This window comes from Ptychodera flava, chromosome 4 (assembly GCF_041260155.1).
Source record: "Ptychodera flava strain L36383 chromosome 4, AS_Pfla_20210202, whole genome shotgun sequence".
NCBI lineage: Eukaryota > Metazoa > Hemichordata > Enteropneusta > Ptychoderidae > Ptychodera > Ptychodera flava.
The window spans coordinates 44,143,926-44,167,173 of NC_091931.1; the positions used below are offsets into that span (position 1 = coordinate 44,143,926).

At 36.2% G+C, this 23,248-nt stretch overlaps 2 protein-coding genes across 4 annotated transcripts in view; one reads left to right on the forward strand and one right to left on the reverse strand.

The window, feature by feature from the left end:
* Nucleotides 1-5,057, forward strand: part of LOC139131895 (uncharacterized ATP-dependent helicase YwqA-like) — a 32,680-nt gene extending 27,623 nt beyond the window's left edge. For 2 of the 3 annotated variants that reach the window (XM_070698203.1, XM_070698204.1), the window contains exons 21-25: nucleotides 196-357; nucleotides 1,300-1,458; nucleotides 1,815-1,955; nucleotides 2,332-2,432; nucleotides 2,900-5,057. In XM_070698203.1, coding sequence (XP_070554304.1) covers nucleotides 196-357; nucleotides 1,300-1,458; nucleotides 1,815-1,955; nucleotides 2,332-2,432; nucleotides 2,900-3,170 — 834 coding nt within the window. In that variant the 3' untranslated portion in view covers nucleotides 3,171-5,057. The remainder of the gene's footprint in view (nucleotides 1-195; nucleotides 358-1,299; nucleotides 1,459-1,814; nucleotides 1,956-2,331; nucleotides 2,433-2,899) is intronic. The other variant, XM_070698205.1, reaches the window with a different exon arrangement.
* Nucleotides 5,058-6,419: 1,362 nt separating this feature from the next.
* On the reverse strand, nucleotides 6,420-19,181 carry LOC139131897 (lysosomal Pro-X carboxypeptidase-like). The gene is given in 12 exon segments (XM_070698206.1): nucleotides 6,420-7,851; nucleotides 8,366-8,553; nucleotides 9,452-9,619; nucleotides 9,895-9,935; nucleotides 9,938-9,973; nucleotides 9,976-10,065; nucleotides 11,339-11,496; nucleotides 12,035-12,216; nucleotides 16,234-16,335; nucleotides 17,122-17,265; nucleotides 18,739-18,949; nucleotides 19,047-19,181. Coding segments are annotated over 11 exon segments (1,485 nt in total). The 5' UTR covers nucleotides 18,922-18,949; nucleotides 19,047-19,181; the 3' UTR covers nucleotides 6,420-7,658.
* Between the last annotated feature and the right edge of the window lie 4,067 nt (nucleotides 19,182-23,248).

Sequence of the window (23,248 nt, forward strand, 5' to 3'; positions counted from 1 at the left end):
GCACCAGTGCTTTATTTATTTCTTGTGCCTTCAAGTCAGTTGTCTGCATTTAATGTTGTGATAAGAAGAAAGAAAAACTGGTAAAAATCTTTCATCATGGCAAGGGTACGATGATGACTATTGAATCACATTTGAAGTTGCATGTCACAAGTCATTGAGTGCTCATGCAAACATTATTTATTGCTTTCCCCGCAGCTTGAACGTGATCCAGTGATGCTAGCCAAGCTGAAGTCCATCTCTGCCCCGTTCTTGATGAGACGTTTGAAAACTGATAAGAATGTGATCAAAGACTTGCCAGAGAAAGTGATTGATAATAAGTATGTGAATCTTAGCACAGAACAGGCAGTCCTGTATGAGGTAAGAGTAGTTCTATAACCTTTGTGTTCTTTTTTACTTGCCCAAATTGATATTCTTTGAAATACTATTCAGACAGAAGTAGCTGCATACAAGGTCTCAAAAGAGAAAGTAGCTAGAAGAAAGCCTTTCAAGAATGTGTGACCAATATTGCTCAACCAATTTCAACCTGTTCTCTTCCCCTTCCATTTCCTTGTAATCAGGTCCACAATCACCATTGATAACAATGGGTTTAGTCCATCCCATGGTGATGGTGGGGAATGGGTTAAATTTTCACCATATTCAAGTACCTAACAAAAGTAGGGTTAACTTTCTTTGCATGTAAATTCTGACTGATATTTTTAAAGTGAACTAACAAACCAGCAGCTCTATTCAGTTTCAACGTTGGTGTACATTAAACCCCAGTATACTTGTTCCTTGACCATTCATTGTGCTGGTAATGATTTGGGTCTCCAGTTTTCTTCATCCTTTATCACATATCCCTACTTAAGGAGAATACTAAAGTGAGAAAAAAGATATGGCAATTACTGTGTGGCTGGGCTTTTCATAAAATGTTAGCCTTTGTCTACAAAGTAAACCAGTCTGTCAATCTACATCAATGTTGAATGAATAGTTCTAATGAATATTTATATTGATGTCAGCTAAAGGACCTCAAAAATATTCATTCCCAAAGATACTGATGTTCATGATACAGTCAAAGCTAGGAACTTTTAGTTACTACTTTCCGGTCCTCAGACCATTACTAAGTGTTTAAATCCAGTGGCACTGCATACATCCTTAATCATACAAGTGCAGTTAAGTAGTGTTCACCAGTCCAAGTCTTTTGGAATGGCAAAAAATTTAATAAGAAAATTATGTTCGAAATTTGGCAGTCCTTGACCTTGGGCCAATGGATTTGATCGCCCCTGATGCTGATATTAATCTTTACTTGGCTTGTGTTTTCAGAGTTTGGTTCAAGAAATGATGAAGAGTGTGCTGGAATGCAAAGAGAGGAAAGAAAGAAACAAGTACATCTTCAAAGTATTGACTCATCTGAAGCAGATCTGTAACCATCCAGCCAACTACATATCCAGCAAGAAAGCCACCATTGACAGCTCTGGAAAGGTAAGACACCAAAATACACATACACATGTAGCTAGGCTTTCCATTAGTGAACATCCATAAGCCACTCCTGGAAAATATACAGAAACCATCACTGAGCTCACTACTGTGTACACAATTTATACAAGTCAAGTTGCTTGTAGAGTCTCTTCTGATAATTAGATTCTTTTTGGATCCCAAAGATGTTTGCTAGTATCTTTGCAATGCAGAACTAAACCAGCACAGTGTTGGGCAGCACAAACTCTCAGTGAATTCTACCCAGGAAGTGCAGGCAGTTGTATAGAAAGCTAGTGTCGCCTGGCACAGCAACCGCAGAGTTTCATCTTATAAGACTGCATGTTTTCCCTTTTTGATGTCAGATGAAGATGTTGGTTGAATTGCTGGAGCCAATCCTTCAACAAGGAGAGAAAGTGTTGATATTCACACAGTACGTACAGATGATCCATCTTATGGTGCAGATGTTGGAAAATCACTTCCATGTAAAACCACTGGTATTGGAGGTAGGCAGTCAACTCCAAATTCAATTGCACTATTCGTAGCTCCCCTCTGAAAGTGAAAGAGCCCTCCTATATTTTAATGCATTTTCACTGTGCATACATGTGATGTTTTACCTTATGTGAACAAGTCTTTGTTGCTAGTATCATTCTGGGTTTCATTAGTAAAAGCATAAAAAGAGAGCACTTAAGTGATGCCATGCATATTGAAGAAAGGAAAGTTGTTTTGAAAAGTAAACAGAAAGGATGAGGGAGTTCACCAACTTTCAGAGATTGATGACTCTAATTTTATGTCAGTAAAATATAACATCTAAAAGATTGAAAGGTAAACTAGATGAAAAATTTTAGTAACCAGTTTGTCATTTTTCATATCTGCACACAGGGCTCAATGTCTCAAGCAAAACGTGACGAAGCAATCAACGCCTTCAAGACCAAAGCACACCGACAGATCTTTATCATTTCACTGAAAGCAGGAGGCACAGGGTAAGTACATTTTTCACACAGTGTCCTCACAAAGTAATTGCCAGTAGTCAAAATGGTAGATGCACTAACATTTCAAATTAGTTTCAGTGCTGGGAATGATATACTTTCCTTGTATGTAATGTTATTCACATGTAATAGATTAGTTAACAGTTTGTTGATTTTTTTTAAAAACAATATAAAACAGAGACCCTGATTTTTCAATTCAAAATTGGTTTACTTTAGTTTGTTAATGTACAAATTGATGGTGACATTTCTCTGACAAACATAGCACACGAAATGTCAGCGAGCAGTGATTTGTGCTCACGTTTGGTCAGATTCTGGACATGGCGATGAGGCTATGCCATTGATCTAAATCACAAATGAAACATTAGGTCTAATAATGAACTTTTGATAGGTCTATGGTCATACTTATGCATCAGCTGATAACAAGCAGTCAGAGCTGAACCTTTGTGTTGTTCCATTTATAGGTTGAATCTGACAGAGGCTAACCACGTGATACACTATGACCTGTGGTACAATCCAGCCGTGGAGAACCAAGCCACTGACCGTGCGTTCCGTATCGGTCAGCAGAAGACGGTCTTTGTCTATAGGATGATCACAGAGAAGACGTTTGAGGAGAAGATAGACCAGATGATAATCAAGAAGAAAGATCTGTCTGACCTGTCGGTCAATGTCGGTGAGCAGTGGATCGGTAATATGAGTGATCAAGAGCTGAGAAATCTCTTCTCCAGGGCTTAGATGTGCAAGTCATGAATCTGTCAGGGTGCCAAAGTTGTGCTAATTCTGAAGGAATTGTTGCACTTGGACTTGGATAACAGTTGATTTGGTTTTAGTATCATACGGGAAAGTAAATAAGAATTTGTTTGTTTAGGGGCACTATTATTTACTGTTTTGGTATATGCAAAGTTCTTATGAAAGAAATTATTGAGAACACAAAAACACGAGTTACGATCTCTATGAACAGTCCAACATACCCAAAATCCATACATACAGTTGTAAATTATGCTTGATGGTCTTGGTTTTCTCCTGCTGTATGTGTTTATCTAATATTGATGTATGTTAAGTTAAGCAATGTCAGATAACACATACTAGACCCTGTGAAGTATGCTATAGAATGCTGAATGGAGGCGTTAGTTTTCCTTTGAAGAATGTAAGTGTCATCAGGCAAACTGCAGGAAAACTTTAAGAGGTTTTAGCATGAACTCCTACATTTCAATGAAAATGGTAGTGTATCAGTACTACAGTGTACTAATATTTGCGATACTAGTGTTAATTGAACATTTTATCATTTGTGCAATATCCAACATCTGAAAAAGATTATCATCACATCTTTTGAACTTGTTGCCAACAATGGCTATTGTGAAATTGCAACTCTAAAATAATAGGACACTAACGTGACTTTTGATAATGATAACAACAGCATCAAGAAACTGAAAATATAATCATCATAGGAAAACTGAACTCTACTTTGCCCATCTATGGCAAACATATTGTTAACACCCATGAAGGGAGTGTCTGTCTATTAAAGATTTTTCACTTATTTACATTATTTCAATGGTGCAACATACAAGATTTCTCTATTGATTTTCCAAATCTTTACCAAAGTTCTTTTGATTATGTCAATTTTTTTTCCAGTTTCTACTTGACTACCTCTGGCTCAGCAATGCAAATTATATATTTACAGTTTTAAAGTGCCAATATGCAGCAGATCCTGTGCATCAGAGAAAATTATCCAATTTCATCTGTCACTTGATAGCATTTCATCAGGAAGTGTACAAAAGTCACAACTTTTTGCAGCAATGTTGAATATTTTCACATTTTATTCTGAGTATGTGTAACGCCTTGCTTTCAAAGAACGAATTTGGAATCTTACAACTGCTGCCTTTTTCTGCCAATGGTGAATCCAAGTATTTCATGAGTAACTGTACTGAAAAATAATTTACATTTCACAAGTTGTAGCATAGCCCCAGACATTTCAGCTGGTCAGTATTTCCAAGACTTTCTGTATTGACATGATACTCACTCTTGTATGCACATCAGATCAAGAGACCTCAATTCAGGCTGACAGGTTTTGTGTCAGCAACTTTTGAAATATAACAGTTCCCATTATCCTGCCAGTTTTTAGAAACTTAATTTTAAAAGTACACTTTTATTAAACTGAAATATTACGGATACACCGATTGTTACCAGATATTGTTATTCTCAGTGGTTTTGAAATTGAAAGTACTGCCCTGTCTCAGTTTACAAGACATATTTTGAGCACTGAGGCTGAAAAACATAAGTTTTATGTCCTGCCCCTTTCATGTTTGTGTCAATGTCATTGCCAAACCTTGTTTGTCTTATTTTCAAAGACCAGAAATGAAAGTATTGCTTTTATCCTGATTTTATTCAACTCTATATGAGCAGGCAACTCAAGTAATCTCAGGCTTCAATCAACGCTATGTTTATTTACAATGACATCATTTTTGTAGTGCGTTGTTTATTAGTGTAGTCATTCATAACTTATTTATAAAAGTGTTTCTTTGAAATATTTGTCATTTATATGGTCATGTTCACACTTTACAGATTACAGGTTTCCAATTTCCTGGAAATGCTGGCATTTGTTATAAATTAATACATGATAACAAGATGGATGTATCCATTGTCTTTATTTCTTTTTAAGGGAATCTAAATTTCCAAACTATGCCAAAAACAATTAGTCTGACAGAAAATTTCATGGCCATTGTTCATACTGGTCCCATGTTTTACATGAATGGTGAAATTTTACAGTGATCAATGCACAGTAGTTTGCTTTTGGTCCAAAGGTTGAACTAGGGTAAAACCTTACGTGCATTATGCCATACAGTGTGCCATCTGATGCACTATGGACTTTATGAAAGTTCTCCATGACGCAGGAAAATTTCACACATATTGTATTCATATACCGGTACTGGTATATGAATTCATATGGTATTTTCTTTACTGATGCACTAAAAATTCCAGAAATTGCTCAAAGAGTCAACAAATGTCATGACTTGAGTCTTTTCAGACAGCTTGGCGAACTGCTGGTACCAATACTAGGTACTGTACCTATCCAGTGCCCTCTGAGGCTAACATTTTTGCAGATGGTAAACAGCGCCCTCTTGAGTTGGTTTTCTTGAGGCACATTGAATGGAAGTTAACATTACGACAATGATCTTCATGAGTTTCATATGCTGATTATGTCAAATGATGCATGCTGTGATTTTCATTTACAAAACAGTGTGTAGTTTACTAGAATATGATTGAAAGTATGGGTCAAAACTTCTGGTATGTACCTCGTACTCGTCATATTCTGCAGTTTCATTAACAAATCACAATATATCCAAGAGAACACTTCGTAACTTAGTGTTGTGTTAGGGCACACAGTCCGTGTAGCCGACAATGAGATGCTAATGATATGCGTTTAAAGTCTCCTCCACTAACTTTCAGAAGGTTGCTCACTTTCTACTATTTTTACAGTATTTTATACAAAGGCACAGACTCATTCTACCTGCTACTTAAAACTGATAGTGACTTTGTAGCTCATTCTTTACTATTTTTCATAGTATTTGGTAGCCGGTATCAGACAGTTTGTGTTCGTGTTGGCTACATAGACGATCTGCCTGTCTTAGTTGTTGACTGATTTCATGCCATTTAAAATTGTAGGAGCACCATGTAAGCTTGGCTGTGACTAATGGAATTCCCTTGATATTTCTTTGAAGGAGTTTGATAGATGGGTACATCACAAGCAGGCTTTAAACATCCTTAGAGAAGTGACCTTTAATGGAGTAGATTTCAAAGCAGCTGTGTGCAGCGTTCATCAGTAATGATGTTACCTTTTTGCTCTTCAATGTGCCAGTGATAGGTGCACCATGCTCAAGGTCAAATAGCTTTTTTTCTGAAATTGGATATAGATCCCTTCTTGAGGTCTTTCAGTCAAGGTCACAATTGCAGACATGAAAAAATTAACAAGCTGTTACCAAGAAATTGGATGTTGCAGGATTTTAATATTTATTTATTTATTTAATGCTGCTGTAGCATGGCCAGTACACAGGGATGCAGCTTTTCCAAGTACCAGTCATAATTTCTCACTCACTCTGACAAATGTGGAATTTTGGGTCACCAGTGACCAACAATGATTAATTCTACCCAGTACCTGGAGAAGTAATTGCAGGAGAGTCAACAGTTTTGTGTTATGCTTTGTTACCAGATCTCAGTAAATTTTGCATTCTAGATTCCCTACCTCTGTTACTGGTTTTGTAAATTCTGTACAGGCTCAAAAGTACATAGCACAATTTGATAAAAACACCTTCCTGGTGCCTTGAATTACATTAAGTAATGAAGAAGTCAACAAACATTTTCTTCAAGGTACTACAAGTTGTGACACAAAACATGTTAATGCTTAGCATGATTTTACAGGTACAACATTTCAGCCTCTTACTTGACAAACTGAAGTAGAAAATAATTTCAATTAACAATATTTTAATAATAGTAATGTTTATAGGATTCTTGGTAGCTGTTAGTAAAAGGATTACATTCCTAACAATGAACTGACAACAAATCAAATTTCCCCAATGATGTTGGTCCCCCATATATACCTGGTTACTGAGTCTTCTCTCTGTGCTGACACAGAGTTTATTACCTTTAGTGCCTTCTTGGAATTGATATTATTGAAAAAAGATTGTAATACCACTCAAATTAAGAAGATTTCATTGCTTATTTGGGCAAAACTACACAGCACACATACCACAAACATTATTGGCTAACAAATATAGATTTACCATGTGTAAAATCTCTGTAAAATGTTGGCATGAAAGGCAAAGGACCCTTGATTGCAAACGCACCACAAATGAGGATTATGCAGCTTTAAGGCAATCATAAAATTGTAAATTAGAGATAGTTCCAGCGTTGATGATGATTTTCCTGAGTTCCTTTTAAAGGCAAACACTTATGAATTTGAGGCTGTTTCTGTAGTACATGTACATATAGACATCAGCATTTTAATGCATTCTTCAGACTGGCATTCGTACACCTTTGAAGGGATATTCTGATGAAATGGAAATCTTGGCTTCATGCATATTGATCATGAAGCACATTGTAAAATTCATACCAGTACAATTCAAAGTTGCTATTAAAAATTCAACTGCATAGTTATATAGTTTTCCATAAAATTCTTAAAAATACTCTGTTGATAGAAATATGTGTCCTTAATACCATAAATATTACTTAGTGTTCTTGATCCATTCCCTCATAATATCTTTTCTCTTGTTGTCTGGCTTTCACGACTGATGGAGGATCATCCTTGTTGCTAGATCTCAGATCAAGATGGTGAGCACCATCCTTGATCACTATGGCAACCAGGGACTCAGAAAGAGACTTCAGCACTCCACCTTCGGACCATGGGTCAAGTTCACCATTGCTGGATGAGAAGAAGGTTATAGTAAAGCCGGTACAATCAGATTTTGAAACATGAAACTCTATGGTAATTTGTATTTAAAGGATTTGAAAGCCAGCTAATGTTCAATGCGCATGGACGTTTTGCTGCTGGCATCCAACAGCTGTTCATCATCTTCCATGGTTTTTCTTTTGAGGGAATAGTTTCCTCTCAGTAAACTTTGATTATAATATGGATCATAGTCAAACGGAAAACCTGGAATGTTACATTGCTAATGTGTTACCAAGAAGTCCATTGCGATTGCATGTACTATACATAGCCAAGTTCATATACTTCTCAAGATTGAAGAAGTACATCCAATAGGACAAAAACAAATGGAAATTACGCCATTCTTCAGAAAATTCTAATAAATTCCTTTTTTTCATGAACTGTAAGACCTACACAGGAATATTGGGTTGGGAAGAAGTAGTCTACAGTACATGTATGTGCTCTATTCCTTTATAATAAATATTTTACACCTAGCTCTTTGAAACTTTACCTGAAAATAATGTTGCTTGCAGCTTTGATGTCTTTCCCACCATATATAATTTTTGTCCAGTTTTGTCTTGGTCTGACACCCCATTGCTGCTCACAGTTTTTGGCGTAGGCTTCAAAGTCCCATGGTGATGGCGGAAACATGTCATTGATACCATCAGCACAATATGGCATCACCATCTCAGAGCAGGCCTGTGAGGTCAAAGGTTACATTTTGGATGATGGTTTATAAGTGCACTGGAGGTGTTGAAACCAACAAACTTATCAAATTGAAAGACATGAAAGAGAACATGGGAACCAATTCATAAGCTGTGATTTTTACGGTGATGTACCCAGACCTGTTTCACAGAGGTACATATATTGATGCACTGGTGGTGGTAAAACAAGCAAACAGAAACGGCGTGATAAAAAAGAAGCATGACTTTTACATTGGAGCACTTAACAGCCCACTTCAGTTATAGATACCAACACACAATTATCAAGTATAATTCTTTGACTATAAAGCAATGGGTAAGAGTACATTATTGTCTAGGATGCGTCAAGTCACAAGAGGATTACTTTTGAAACAAAATCACAGCAGATGGCAATATTGGAAGAAGATTGAGAGTTCTGGAGCTGACAAGAAAATTTTGCAAACAAACTGAGCACAATTACTGCATCTTTTTTTTCTTGTCATTCAAATTGATATGAAAAAGGGCATAATAGTTGATACTATTTTGGGTATCATCATCAGAGAATCAGAGCAATAACAGCAGAGTATCAAGAAAACTGTCCATTTAGTGGTAACTACCCTCATTGGTTACTTTGTTCAGGTCTTCATTCATGTACAAGAACTATTTTCTGTTTTCCAATTTTCATGATGACAAATTTCATCTTGGAATTTCAAATAAAAAGAAAGAACTGTGCTGCTATTATAGCTCGTACTCTCGTATAACCGGGAAGAAAACATGAACATTAACAGATGGTAGAGTGTCTTTATTTATTATAGAAACATCTCCATTCTAATTAGTTCTGTACAAAGATACTTGATTAAAAACCTGCAATAACAGGATGTAAACTTAAATATTGCAATTGACATTCTACAGTATACCTGATACGACCATCCCATGTCACCTAGACTGCCGACAGCCGTTTGGGAAGTGTTGAAACATTTGGTCACCTGACCTGTGTAGTTGTAGTAGATGTTCACTCCCTGGGCTATGTTGCCTAGCAACTCCTTATCAGGAACGGTGCTGTCCGACAGGTGAGAGCATATGACCTGTGATGAAAACAACGCATGAAATTGTCAATGTTAATGAAAATCAGTGTAATATACTCTGACAAATTTCAGTGTACCTTACCTGATAAATTTCACATACATACTTTGTTTCAAAATGTAGTCAAATTGCTTCAAATACTGCCTGCTAGTCGTAAAGTATTAATCATAGGAATAGTGAATATGCAATGTGTACAGTATATCAATGAAAATTGGCCCTGTACGATTTAGAAATTAGAAAGTGCTGCTGATAAAGTTGATAAATTTCACAGACTTACATTGATAGGCCATGCCGGGAGTGGTTCCAAGAATGATGCGGATACGGATAATCCACCATGGCAAGATTTCCCCAAGTTCGGACAACCAGCTTGCCAGCACATCCACATCTGCTGCAGTCTTCAATGGATCACAAACTTTGAAAGTCTCTGTCAACCATACACGATCTTTTTCTGAAAAAGAAAAGTGCACACACACACAAAGCTACAGTAGGAATTAACTTTTTACATGTGATCTTCATGTCAAGTTTGCCATTTACGTTTTTGGAAATCAGGACTTCCTTCGAAACTGTTAGCTGTACTCTGATAGCAAAATACATCAAATGCTTCCTTAACACACACACCACTTGTACTTTCTGATTTGTAAATTGGTGAAGCAATTCTAAAACAGTCGTACTCTTCTAATTCCAATATGAATGAAAGGAAACCTGATGGAAGTAGAGCTTTTAAAGAAACCCTAAAGATGAAAAACCTACAAATCAGATCATCCACCTTCAGTTTGAGCATGTCTAATTTAACTTGACCTATCTAGTCTTAAATGTCAAGATGAGCACATGACATTGTTTAATTAGCCTACTATGTCCCTGATATTGTTTAATTAGCCTACTATGTCCTTTGCCAATGTACTAGTACCCTACTGCACAACAACAAAACAAATTAAAAAGCACTTTCCACAAGCATTCATCTTTACATTGAGATTTAATTATCTTTTTCATATTTTCCATTTTTTCAGAGATGTCGAAAAAGTACTCTTTTTAACCATCAACATCCAATTTGTGTTGTAAACTTTTTTAAACAATTCCGTTCCCTCCGCTGGACACTTAGTGCTTATAAATTAACAAGCTGAAGAGACAGCAAACTTTAGAAGGATTGATGTTCATGCTAATATCACACAGTTTCCATCACAAATAGCGCTTAATTTTGCAAAATATCATTTTCAATACAGTACACTGATACATTAATCTTAACTTCAAGCAAGACATTCAGAGAATTCTGTGCTGCTTGTCAGACTTCCTTACAATGATTCTCTATCAACATCTTTCTGTGCAGATTTTGTGTGGCCGGGACATTAGATATCTTGCCAAACTGGGCGTTTTACACAAAAGTTGTTACTTTTGGTAAAACTACAGAGATACTGTTGTGATCCTATTATATGAAAATCGACCAAAATGTTTCATTTGTTTGGAAACTAACAAGTACATTATATTGGACATCAAAACCTCATGAGATCTCATAATAAACTGAAAGTAATCCATCAATGGCAATGTTCATTGTGTGTCTCAAATTCCCACAGAGCCACTTTCTGTGTAAAAGTGTTTATTTCCTTCATCTTTCCTAGCAAGGTGTAAAGAAACAGCTCGATCAATTTCCTGTTGCATGAAAGCAGGGCATTATTATAAATAATTATCAATAATAATTATACGCAATTATCATGTTAAAATTGTACCTGAATCTTTCATTTTATTCAGCACATCCCATGATCTGCGAATCGACTTGGGACACTCCTTCCCTGCAGCTTTGAAATCCTGAGTCACTTTGGAAACAAAGGTGTTGCATGGTGCGAGTCCAGGGAATTGCCATATTGGGGCGGATGCAGCCAGGGCTCTGAATATGAAGATACAATGAAATATAAATGGAAACACTCACACTCAAGAGAGTTGGAAAATTATCATTATGAATATGCAAAAACAGAGATATACAAGATGTCCATATTTTTTATGATGATCCTCACATAATTTTTTAAGAAAGATTTAGTATATTGTAGAGAAATACATGAATTATAAAAGTGTGATTGGTATTGACTACACTTTACTTGCACATTGCCAGTTTGTTGATACAAAGAGCACAGCATTACCGAATCAGGAAAGTTTCAATGTTGCTATTACTGTGACAGACATAATGGTTACTTTCCCCTTTGTGAATTAAATATTTGTTTGCAGTAAACAATTGAAACCTTTACTCGTAATATCCTAAAATTGAAAGAAAAAGGTCAAGTGGCAGTGACTAGATGAAAAGAAAACAAAAAAAAGGTTAATGTTTAAAAAAACAAGCTCTATGAATATGCAAATTCACCAAGAGACATTTTGGCATCTGCAGTGTTAAAAACATTCCATGGTTGAGAGAAATGATGTATCTTACATACCCTACAACAATGTTTGGGTATTTCATTCTGAACCAGGCTGCCAACATACCACCATAGGAACCACCAAAGGCTATGACTGGACTCTCAGCTGCACCAGGGATAGTTGCCTTCATGTGTACTATCAACGTAGCAAAGTCAGCCAATGCCTGCTCTGAAGTCAAGTATCCCAAATGTGCAGGATCCTGTCAAGAAATTTAAAATGCACTTTGTTATTACCAATAAAATAGATCGCTGTCTTCCTGAAGTGCAGTGTACCCACTGTGGCAATTCCTAACTGAAGACTCAAAGTCTCTGTCACTAAAAAATGCTACACATTACTTGTGGAGTAAAAGGCTGACTTCTTAAAAAATTCAAAAATTCCTCAATTGAATAAAAAAATTCAGAAATCCTTCACAAAGGGCACATTAATTGCCAAAGTGCCCACAGTTAAAGCAAAGATCCATCATTGTCTTTCCACAAAGGAGCACAAACTTTGAATTCAAAATATTTTGTTTCCTTGTGATTTTCATAGAGACATTTGCAGTAATCAGATAATAAATTAATTATAATTAATTATGACTATAACAATTAATTACTATGCATGATTTTTAAAATTTGTATTTATGTTTGTCTCTGACAATTAGATAATACTTATGATTTTCAATATTCATACTTATGTTTGTTATACACTTTACTATTTCATTTAAAGAGCCTGTACAATTTTTTGGAGGAAGATGTTTATTTTCATCACAGAAAATTCTAATTTGAAAATAAACTGAATTATACAAATTGGGTTTTGACAAACTTCACAGCTATTATATTCTGGACAATAAATATTACTTAGCAAGTAAATAATAGCAGCAAATCGGTCTCTGTCATGAAAAATATTGAATATTCATTTCGTGTAACGGCTATTCTCCACTAACCTATACATTAATTTCAGGACAGCAGGTCATTCACCCGTACAAATTGTAATATAAATAATTCAACATCTTCAGATTTTCTTTTTTATGACATTAAGATGGTGTGGAACTGTGACAACATCAGGTATGCCTCACAATTCACAGGTTTAAAATCTCTCACTGTGACTAAGATAACTTGAATGACGTCAGTTGTCAGTTAATTCACCTATTTTCCTCTTTGAAATGACTGCCAATGACGTACGAATATTTCACACCCTAGGACAAACCCAACACATCTTGTTAATTTTACTCTAATTATTCAATGGAAGTAATTGACGGTTGTGTGAAAAGGGGAAAATTAAAAAATAGAAAAACCAAAATGTGTAAGTCTCTTTGGGCTGGTCACACTGTGCTTACAAGCCGTGACTTCTTTCTGTGTTTTTTTTGTATACAGTTTTCCATCACAACTTACAGTAACAGAGCCCTGGTTGGTTGCTCACCAATATTTTCTGATGAGGTACCTTAGTGCATAATATAAATTTACGCATCACTGAATGATTTCACTAATTGGACTTCATCTGCAGTCCTTCGGAATACATTATACGTTGATTTGGGCTATAAAATACTCATAACTGTCACACAAATTCACTGATTAGCATTATAAAAAATAGTGTCAATGACACTGTCCTCCCATTTTACAAAGATACTAAGTACCAGTACACACATGACATTGCATTCTTACAGGTTGACTAATCTTCCATTGCAAGTCCAAATTAATCTTATTCCCCAGCAATATGAAATGCTCTATCTCTCAATGACTTTTACACATCTGACAGAAAACAACCCTAGGATCAAGACTATCATTTTTTACAGCAATCCAACAAATACTTTGGGAGAAAATGATTTTTTGACAAAAAATGGGAAAAATTGCCCCAAAAATACAAATATGAAAATTTCACCACAATTTGAACAAATCTGACAAAGGCCAACCCTAGGATCATACATACATGTTATCAAGGGCATGGGATGAGCGCTTTCAGAAAAGAAGATTTTTTGACAAAAAAAACAGGAAAATCGCCCAAAAAATACAACTTTCAAAATTTCACCACAATTTGAAGAAATGTAACTTAAGTCACTATAAAGAGCCTGCATACCAAGTTTCAACCAAATCTGGCCAGTGGCTACAGGGTTTTAGTAATTTGCAGGATTTTTCCTTTCTTCCCCTTCATTTGCATATTTTTGACTTTGACATGTTTATTTCAACAGATGCACATCTCCACCCCTGGATGCATCTGTCCACCAAATACTACGATGGTAGGTGCTGCGATTTAGGAGTTTTTAATGTGGACGGACATACATCCGCACATACTAACTAACATACATACATACATACAGACAGACAGACAGACAGACAGACAAACAGATAGACATGCATACATGCATACATTTATTTTTACAGCTTTTAACCTCTAACAGTCGACCAACTTGTCAATATCAGCTTGTTCAACTTGATACTACTGCTTATAATAATATAAACAAGAATTAATTACATTCTACTTAAAGTAAACAAGACTTGCTTATCAAGATTTATGTCATAAAAAAACAGCATATCTGTCAGGTTGTAAAGAATCTTCAGCTGGATATCTTTATCAGTATTTTCATCCTATTAACCAAGCACATTTTAACTTTCAAATTAACATTGCAAGTAAGTTCTGTTGAATAAGTTGAGCCTGTAGGTACTCAGAGAAAGCACACAGAAGAGACAAATGTTTGCAACTTAAGAAGTTCAAGGTCATCAAAAGCATTATAAGGAATCATGTAACACTTTCATTGCACTGTTTACACAGATTGCATAATTGCTATAAATAGCACATGAGGAATCTTACAGCCCAGCTTTACCATAAAAACCCTACCCCTTTAACCACTCTTTTAATTGACCACTCTATTTTTTTCCTCAAAAAGTAATTTTATTTTATCCTTACCAAGTCAACCATAAATGGAAATTGGAACTTTCTCTATCTCTATTTATTTGACCAACCTATCATGACAAACTATTATGAGCAATTTCTTTTAGATAACATACAGAGCACAATATATGACGGTTCAGAATGTGTCAAAGTTGGGATTCAGGAAAGTTGCCTTTACATGTTTTAATCCTCCAAGATGGTAAGCATTTCACTATGAACTGTCAAAAAAGTTGCTATAAAAAAAGTGCTATAAGATTAGAACTTTCTAATAATTCTACACTAAAATTATTTTGGCTTTGTTGATTTCCTAATTAATTCAATATTTAAAATCATATTAATTATTTTTTTCTGGGTGAATTGATAGGGTTTATACAGTACAAGAGTTACATACAATGTAAGTCAAATTCAGTTAAAACATCAATTAACGTCTAACATTGCATCATTCCTATAAATAGCACCTCAGCCTGGAACAGCACAATCATAATCTGCTCATTCACACAGGCAGTACTTGACTTTGAATGAATGACCTACTACATTTCACCTATGTACCAAATTTGAAAGCATGGCAAAAAGTACCACAAAATTTGCAAATTTCAGCTTGAGTTCACAGAGTCATCTTCAGGTCACTCCTAGGAACTTGCACACCCAATTAGAAAGTAATGGCATACACAGTTTCAAAGATTTTTTAACCAAAAATGACAAAAATTGCCCCAAAATACAAATATGCAAATTTTGCCATAATTTTGATGAATTCTATTTTGAGTTATCACAAGGCACCTGCGCGCCAAATTTTAAAGCGATCTGACCATTGGTATTAGAGCAAAAGATTTTTTACTAAAATGGCAAAAAAGAAAGAAAAAATTCATTAAAAATAGAAAGCATCAAATATTGACATCAAATCTATATGTTTAAATGAGTTGGGCCTAAGGTACCTAAAACCCAAATATGACAATGATCAGATGAGTAATTCCTGAGTTATTGATTTTTGACCATTTTCGCCGTTTTTTCTACCTTATTTGCATATCTATGAGACTAAAATGTTCATTTTAACAACGGCACATCTACACCATATATGGCATCACTACACTAAAAATCAGCTTAATACGTGCAGCGGTTCGTGAGTTTTTGCGTTGGACGGACAGACATCCATACATACATACTAACATACATACATACATACATACATACATACAGACAGACATCTCACATACAGACTTTTTTCAACCATATAACCTCCCAACTGCCATATATGTATGGCAAATGGGAGGTAAAAACTGACCAATTACGGACAATCTTGTGAGATAATTGTTACACTGGCAGCCCATTTTCACAACATGTAGTTCACACTCACCTTGTAAGAGTCGTTACCATAGGGCAGAGACTCACCATAATATCTGTGCTCTGCAAATACTAGCATAGCCTTGAATTCTGGGGCAATATCCCACATAAATCCCTACAGTAACAAGAAACGTTTCACAATGGCTACTTAACCTTGAGCAAATGCCTGCAGCAAAGTTATGATAACAATTGTTTATCATTAGCATTATCAGAGTAATGTGATTCTTCAAAAAAGTTTTCACTTCAAAATTGTTCATTATTCATCGACAAATTTTGAAAACAAACTGGAATATTAAAATTTTTATATATGGTGGAGATTTTCTGCAAATGAATATACTAATACTTCAAATAATGTATAATACCAATGGAAACAAAAAACACATCCTTAGACAAAAAGAAATAAGAGACTTGTTAAAGTGATAAAATATTTTATCTGGTTTGAAAACTTGATACGATTCAAATGCTGAGTAAACTGCACCTTTGATTAGGTTCTGTGTTGCAGTATAAAGATAGGAGATACATCAAGAGCAAACACTGAGGTTACAAAAGTTTCAAACCCAAGTGATCATTAGAAAGACAATTTATGAAAAAGTAGAGAGCTCGCCATTAAAAAAAATTATCAACAAATTATCTGATGGTGAGTGTGGGAAACAGACATCCTGAGTAACTCAGTTGAATTTTTATCATTCAAGTTCTTAAGTCTTTTGTTGCCAACCGGAAAACATCATGTAATTCCTTTAAACAGGAAATTTTTTGAGGTCATATCTGATAGTCCAAGGTCTCTCTTTTCTAACAGGATACAGAAATGAAAGGAAATATCCATGCTCACAAAATGAAGAGATTTAAAAATATAATTCCCGATCTTAGGATAATAATATTTGAAATATATAACTTAACATACAGTGTTGTTACAGAACCAGGTAATGTCTCCTTCATTTCCTGCGTAGAAAAATATAGGAGCACTGCCATTGGCATCCCAGTACTTATCAGATATCAAGTATCTCTGAGAATAGATGTCTTCATTGACAAAGTTAAAGTGATCAACCTGAAATATCAATTGGCATGAAAAGCTTGTCAATTTCCCCAATATTTTGTCCTTTAATTTCAGAAAATGTTTTTGTGTCAAGAAAATCCATGATTCATATAGAGCTAATTTGCATAATCAACAATGGTACAACACAAAAAAATACCACTGCATTTCAACTGAAAGAATTCATTTGTAAGAATCAGTATTGTGAGAACACTGAAGAATTTGAAACCAAAATTTTACTGTAATTTTTTTTTTGATCAGCAAAACAAAAATTATCATCAGCATATATTACAGTCACCTCATAATTGGCAAGACATGAATAATGACAATGCTCATTGATATTGATGGATGTAGAAATATTAATTTTATTTCAAGGCCCACATCAGCCAATCGAGGCAACCAACAAAGCTGTTCATAATAGAAAGGCATTCACAAGGAATTTCTTGGTGGGAAGGAGGGCAATTTATTCCTGCATAATTGGGTCAGAAATGAGTGATAAACAAGTTTTCTCCTTAGTAATGGGGACACTTCATTCTTTTGTTCAGAAAGTAACTTGGAAAAAAAAGCCTGGTGGAAGGGTAGGGGTATATGATTTATTTGTTTGGCACATGGTACAGAGGGTACCATCATGGTTGGGTGTATAGCTCTGCGTGGCAGGGCTGTGTGTTACCGGCGATATACGGCCCTGGTGGGAGGCCATATAACGCCGGTAACACACAGCCTTGCCACGCAGAGCTAGGTTGGGTGGAGGGTAGTGGAGAGTTTTTTAGTGGGAGAAGAGAAGTGGAGAGGTTTTTGATGGGGAGTAAGGATAGGAAAAAACTAGTGGGCTGGAGTAATCCGTTGAAGAAGTACAGTTGTGAACAGTTTTTCATTTCCCTCTCCAAATTCTAATTTTGTTCAAACCTTCAACTAACATCTCTGGTTACAATTTCACACATAGTGCTGAATATGGAAAATATGATGGTTCTTTATAACAGCTATTGCCATAATGTGGAATAATCAAACCAACAGTGGCTTGACATAATGTGAACAAAACCTGACTATACAGAACACTCCCAGGCCCTGGCTTCAAAGTAAGTCCAAGCAATTACACAATCTGTTTTGATTATTTCGACCAACAACGAAAAACAATCTCAATACATAAATTATTATCAATTTGTAAAAAATACAAATCTGACCTGCACGTCAAATTTACAAGCATTTGGTCAAACCATCGTTGAGAAGATATTTGCCGTGATAACATAAAGTGATTTATACCCTAGTAAACTCGAAAGTTTGTAATTTCGTCATAATATGTACAGATATAGTTTATTAGTGAAGAGGGCCATGATTTTGCCTGGTTATGGTCTCTGAAGAAGTCAACAAGACGTCCAGAAAGTTTAACATTGTGCACTTTCACGAACAAATCATACCACACCGAGGAAAGGTCACATATTGCTGATCACGCCCCCAAATTTGCAGGATGTACGTCTGCGATTACTGTACCTTTTGTTTGAAGTACTCTGTTCTGTACGTGTACCCATTTGAGTTCGGTCGGTTTTGTTGTGGAAAGTGCAGCTTGATAGGTCTTGTCGGAGATGTTGCGGCAAAGACATTGCACGGCAGATAGATCACTTGGAGGATCCAAAACCAAAATATTAAATTTGTGACTAAATAGCAGTCGGTCATATCTTCCTTTGCAGTATACCTCTGGTGCCTAGGAACACAGATGGAAAAAAAAACAAAAGATGTTCACATATCATATATCATTGTGATGATGTTTATTTGAGCGATATATACATATGTCCCATTACCTGTAAACTGGGTTTCTTCAAACGTTTATTGCAGCAAGACGTCGTAAACTTTCCACGTACGTCCACAACTAGCCAGTCTTGCCTCAGTCACAGCTGGAGGACGAGTGTGTCAGGTGTAACACATGTGATCACAACTTAATTCGACCTGACCTGCCTCTTCCGGGTTTCACTCTTTTGTTATGCAAATCTCCCGACGCCATAACGAGACTGAACTCAATACTTTGAGGTGCAGTGGACGATCCAGCAGTAGTATACAAGAGTTTCGAATGTCAGGTGACCCCACTGTGCGCGATGCATTGTGGGCTGGGCCAAAGGTCAAGTGGGCATAAACCCAGTTGCGTAACCATAGCTGTTCACACAATAGAACGTAAACAATAATACGGAAGTTCAGTCGGCTCCGCTTCGCCAGGTAAGTTATCGATTATTTTCCAGATTTCCTTCACCATTTAACTTTGTAGCACTTATTCTCGACAGGGCATTTCACTCATAACTTACAAAGCGATAATTTTCAGCTAAAAATAACAAAAAAATCTCCGATCCAAAAATATTAGCCGACCGCGGCTGCCGATCGCCGTGGCGGGAATATTTGTAGTCACCGCGGCAACAATTTATTGGTGGCCCTATAGTTCCGTATTACCAAACGGGCATTTTAACGTTTATTTTGTTATACAGGAGGCCTATATACACCGTTTTACCTAATTTTTTTACAATATTTAGCTGAAACTAAGTACGGCCGGCGTTATCTGCTATGGCACAGTCTCTGGACCGTGGTCATGGCAAACGCATACGATTTGCAGCAAATGCGGTCTAGGCAGGAGAGATAGTAAGGCCCTGGGGTACTTGTTGTTTGTAAACTAACGGTCAGTGCTTTGATAATAAAAACGAATTCCTTGATAATTATTTTATAAATATACGAGTCATTATTAATTTCAAAGACTTGATTGTGATTGTGTATTTTTATTTTAATGTTATTTATTTCTCTGTTGTTGTTTTTAGAATGCCAGGTCACAGGAATTGTGCTGTCATCAGCTGCGCCAATAGCGGCGCTAAATTAGAGAAATGGATGCGTGAAATTTGCACCGTACACCAATGCAAGCTGGGTCAGAGCCGCTGTGTTTGTCCGCCACCATTTGTCCTCTATCCATTTCCAACAGAGGTTGGTGACATGGCAGGAAGGCTCAGGTGGCAAAAGCTAGTAAATCGACAGGATCAGAAGGGGAATAATTGGACACCAAACCGCTATTCGAGAGTTTGTTCGAATCACTTCCCCGATAAAAGACCTACAAATGAAAACCCAGATCCAGTATTACATCTTGGATACGACATCAGTGCAAAGCCACAGTCCATGAGAAAGCCTCCAATGCAAAGGATAAATGAGCCATTGCCTGCCAAGAGATCAAGACTTTGCGGGTATGTACTATCGAGGGACTTTATGAAACCCGAGCCTGCCTCTGACGAAGCCACCTTACCCGTCTCGAGTGCATTTCCAGTGACCGGCGCCGAAATTCCAACTACCGAGACAATGCCGGTGAACAACTGCCTGAACAACACACAGTGCACGGACACGACTACTGCTATTCAGAAGATGTCGACAGTACTAGGTGTGACAACGAAATTTGTAAGCAGGACATTTACAATAGGAACATTCAAATAAAAACTTTAAAACAATGTAATGGTATTCTCAAAAAAGAAATCAAAACTTTGAAACAGAAACTCTCATATAAAGAACGTCACCCATTCAGTCACACAAATTTACAAAGCGATATTAAAGTAAAGGCGTTCACAGGTCTACCAAACCGCAAAACATTTGACTTTTTGTTTGATGAGGTTCTCGGTGAGAACGTTTCAAAAATTACATATTGGCATGGACCTTGCATATGTTCATCAAAAGTTCAGAGATTAAGTAGTAAACCGAAAAAATGAGGGCCACATCGTGTATTGAAACCAAGGGACGAGTTCCTATTAACCCTCATGAGACTGAAACTTGGTAGTGTCAATGTTGATTTGGCTGACGTTTCGGTATTAGTATAGGAAGTCTCAGCAAAATAATTTATACTCGAGTTAGATTTTTTCAAGGGAACTTATATTTCACATCTACAATCCTTCTAAAAAAATTGCACTTTAACATTTACCAATCAAATTCAATTCACCTAAATACAAAATATCAGACACATAATCGATTGTACTGAAGTTTTCATTGAAACCCCAAGTGACCCTCTCTCACGTGCTGCAACATTTTCAGAGTACAAGCATCATCAAACCATCAAATTTCTACTTTCCATTATGCCTTGTGGCACGTTTAACTTTGTCTCTCAGGCGTGGGGTGGTCGTACATCGGACGTTCACCTCACAAGAGAGTCAGGGTTTTACGATATGCTTGAATATAATGACGAAGTGATGGCAGATAGGGGGTTTACAATTGCAGAAGATCTCCTTGTTCGTAACTGTCGTTTATCTATACCCCCTGGGAAACGCGGCAGTTCTCAGATGACCAAACAAGAGATCACAAAAACAAAGGAAATTGCTAATTTGCGTATATTTATTGAAAAAGCAATACGTAGACTTAAAACGTTTCGGATATTAAAAAATGAAATGCCGATTACTTTGCTAGATAAAGCCGATGACGTTGTTGTAATATGTGCTGCTATCTGTAATCTTTATCCAAAGTTGTGTACATGAACTTGTATTTGTTGGAATGCCACTTGGATACAAAGCGTGCATTCTGCTATTGTGTAATTATATGGAGGTTTTCCATATATGTATAAACAGAAAAAAAAATTCAACAGAATGTGAATTTGGTTTAATTAATGTTTACTTTCTTTTATTTAACATTAACCAACTATTACTATGTACAGATCAGTCTATATGACTCGAAGAATGGAATTAAACTGCAAAATACTCTCTTTCTAAACATGTGATGTCCGTGTTTTTCTCCACCAACTTATTCCAGCATTGGTCAAACTGAGAAAGCTTTCCCTTCGCGATCATTAGAGTTTAGAAAGACATGAATGTAAAATCAATCTGATTAAAACCCGATATAGAGCACGGCAATGGCTATTTTTGTGTGGTATTCTGGTGCTGTCCTGGATGACTTATATGAAATTTGTAGTTTTAGCTAGAAGTATCCAGGACACAAAGTATTTAGAAATAAATCAAATGGCATAATTTTAAGTGAACTTATTTCCTCAAAGAAACGAGCTTCATCTAAAGAATTAAGTTTTACTGCTTTCGTACACGTACTCGACATCTGGTTATCACGTGACACTGACGCTACTCATACTGATAGAACGTATTTTCATGTAACTAAACCTCTAGATCGGCTGGGATTGTGGTTCTCATAGATAGATATCAAAAATATTATTCAGATAAAAGACTCCCCCTGCTCAATTTTATACCGGCTTACTCGCTATCAGTGATCCTTTTCAGTGCAGCGATCGATGTGCCTTTTTTACAAACTAACTCCAAAACTATATAATTATAAAAAAAGTACTCTAAATTTAACAATATCTCACACCAGTATCCATGATCAAAATATACACGTTGTAAATGATATCCAACGTAAGTGAATATCATGAAGTCGCACCATGGAGAACTACTCAAAGCCATCTGGCCTTGAATCTGAGCATAATATTGGTGATTCTTCTTTAATTGGACAGTACCATTTTCGCCTGTAACGAGGTAATCAACATTGGCAACTGATGGACATTCATGCCGAATCGTATAGGGACATTTGCATTCAAATACACCTGATCCACAACACTTACAGCTAACAACGAGATCAGGTGACGCACCAAGGAAAGGTCTCCCTTTGTCTATGAATAAACCACACTCCCTGTGACGAAAACTCTCATGACTTTTCATGACTTCGATATACTTTTTCTTTGCTTCTGGTTCTAGACTTAGGCCATGTTTGATAGCTGGTATACTGGATAAGGAAGGTGAATTTCCCATGACAGATTTTAAGAGATTATCAACGTTACAATGAGTTTCTTTTTTAACTGTGTTCATTTTCGTGTACACAGAATAGAAAACAGAGGCAGTGATTCGTCCTTTGCGTTGTTTCACCCACGTAGTATTTTCAGCTTGACCAACCGTCCCCCTTCAATGATTGCACATCATAATCATTAAACGAAGTACTGGCGAGATTTGTCAGAAACTCTTCCTTGGTAGCACTGGATTCTGCCAACTTTAATATGATATTT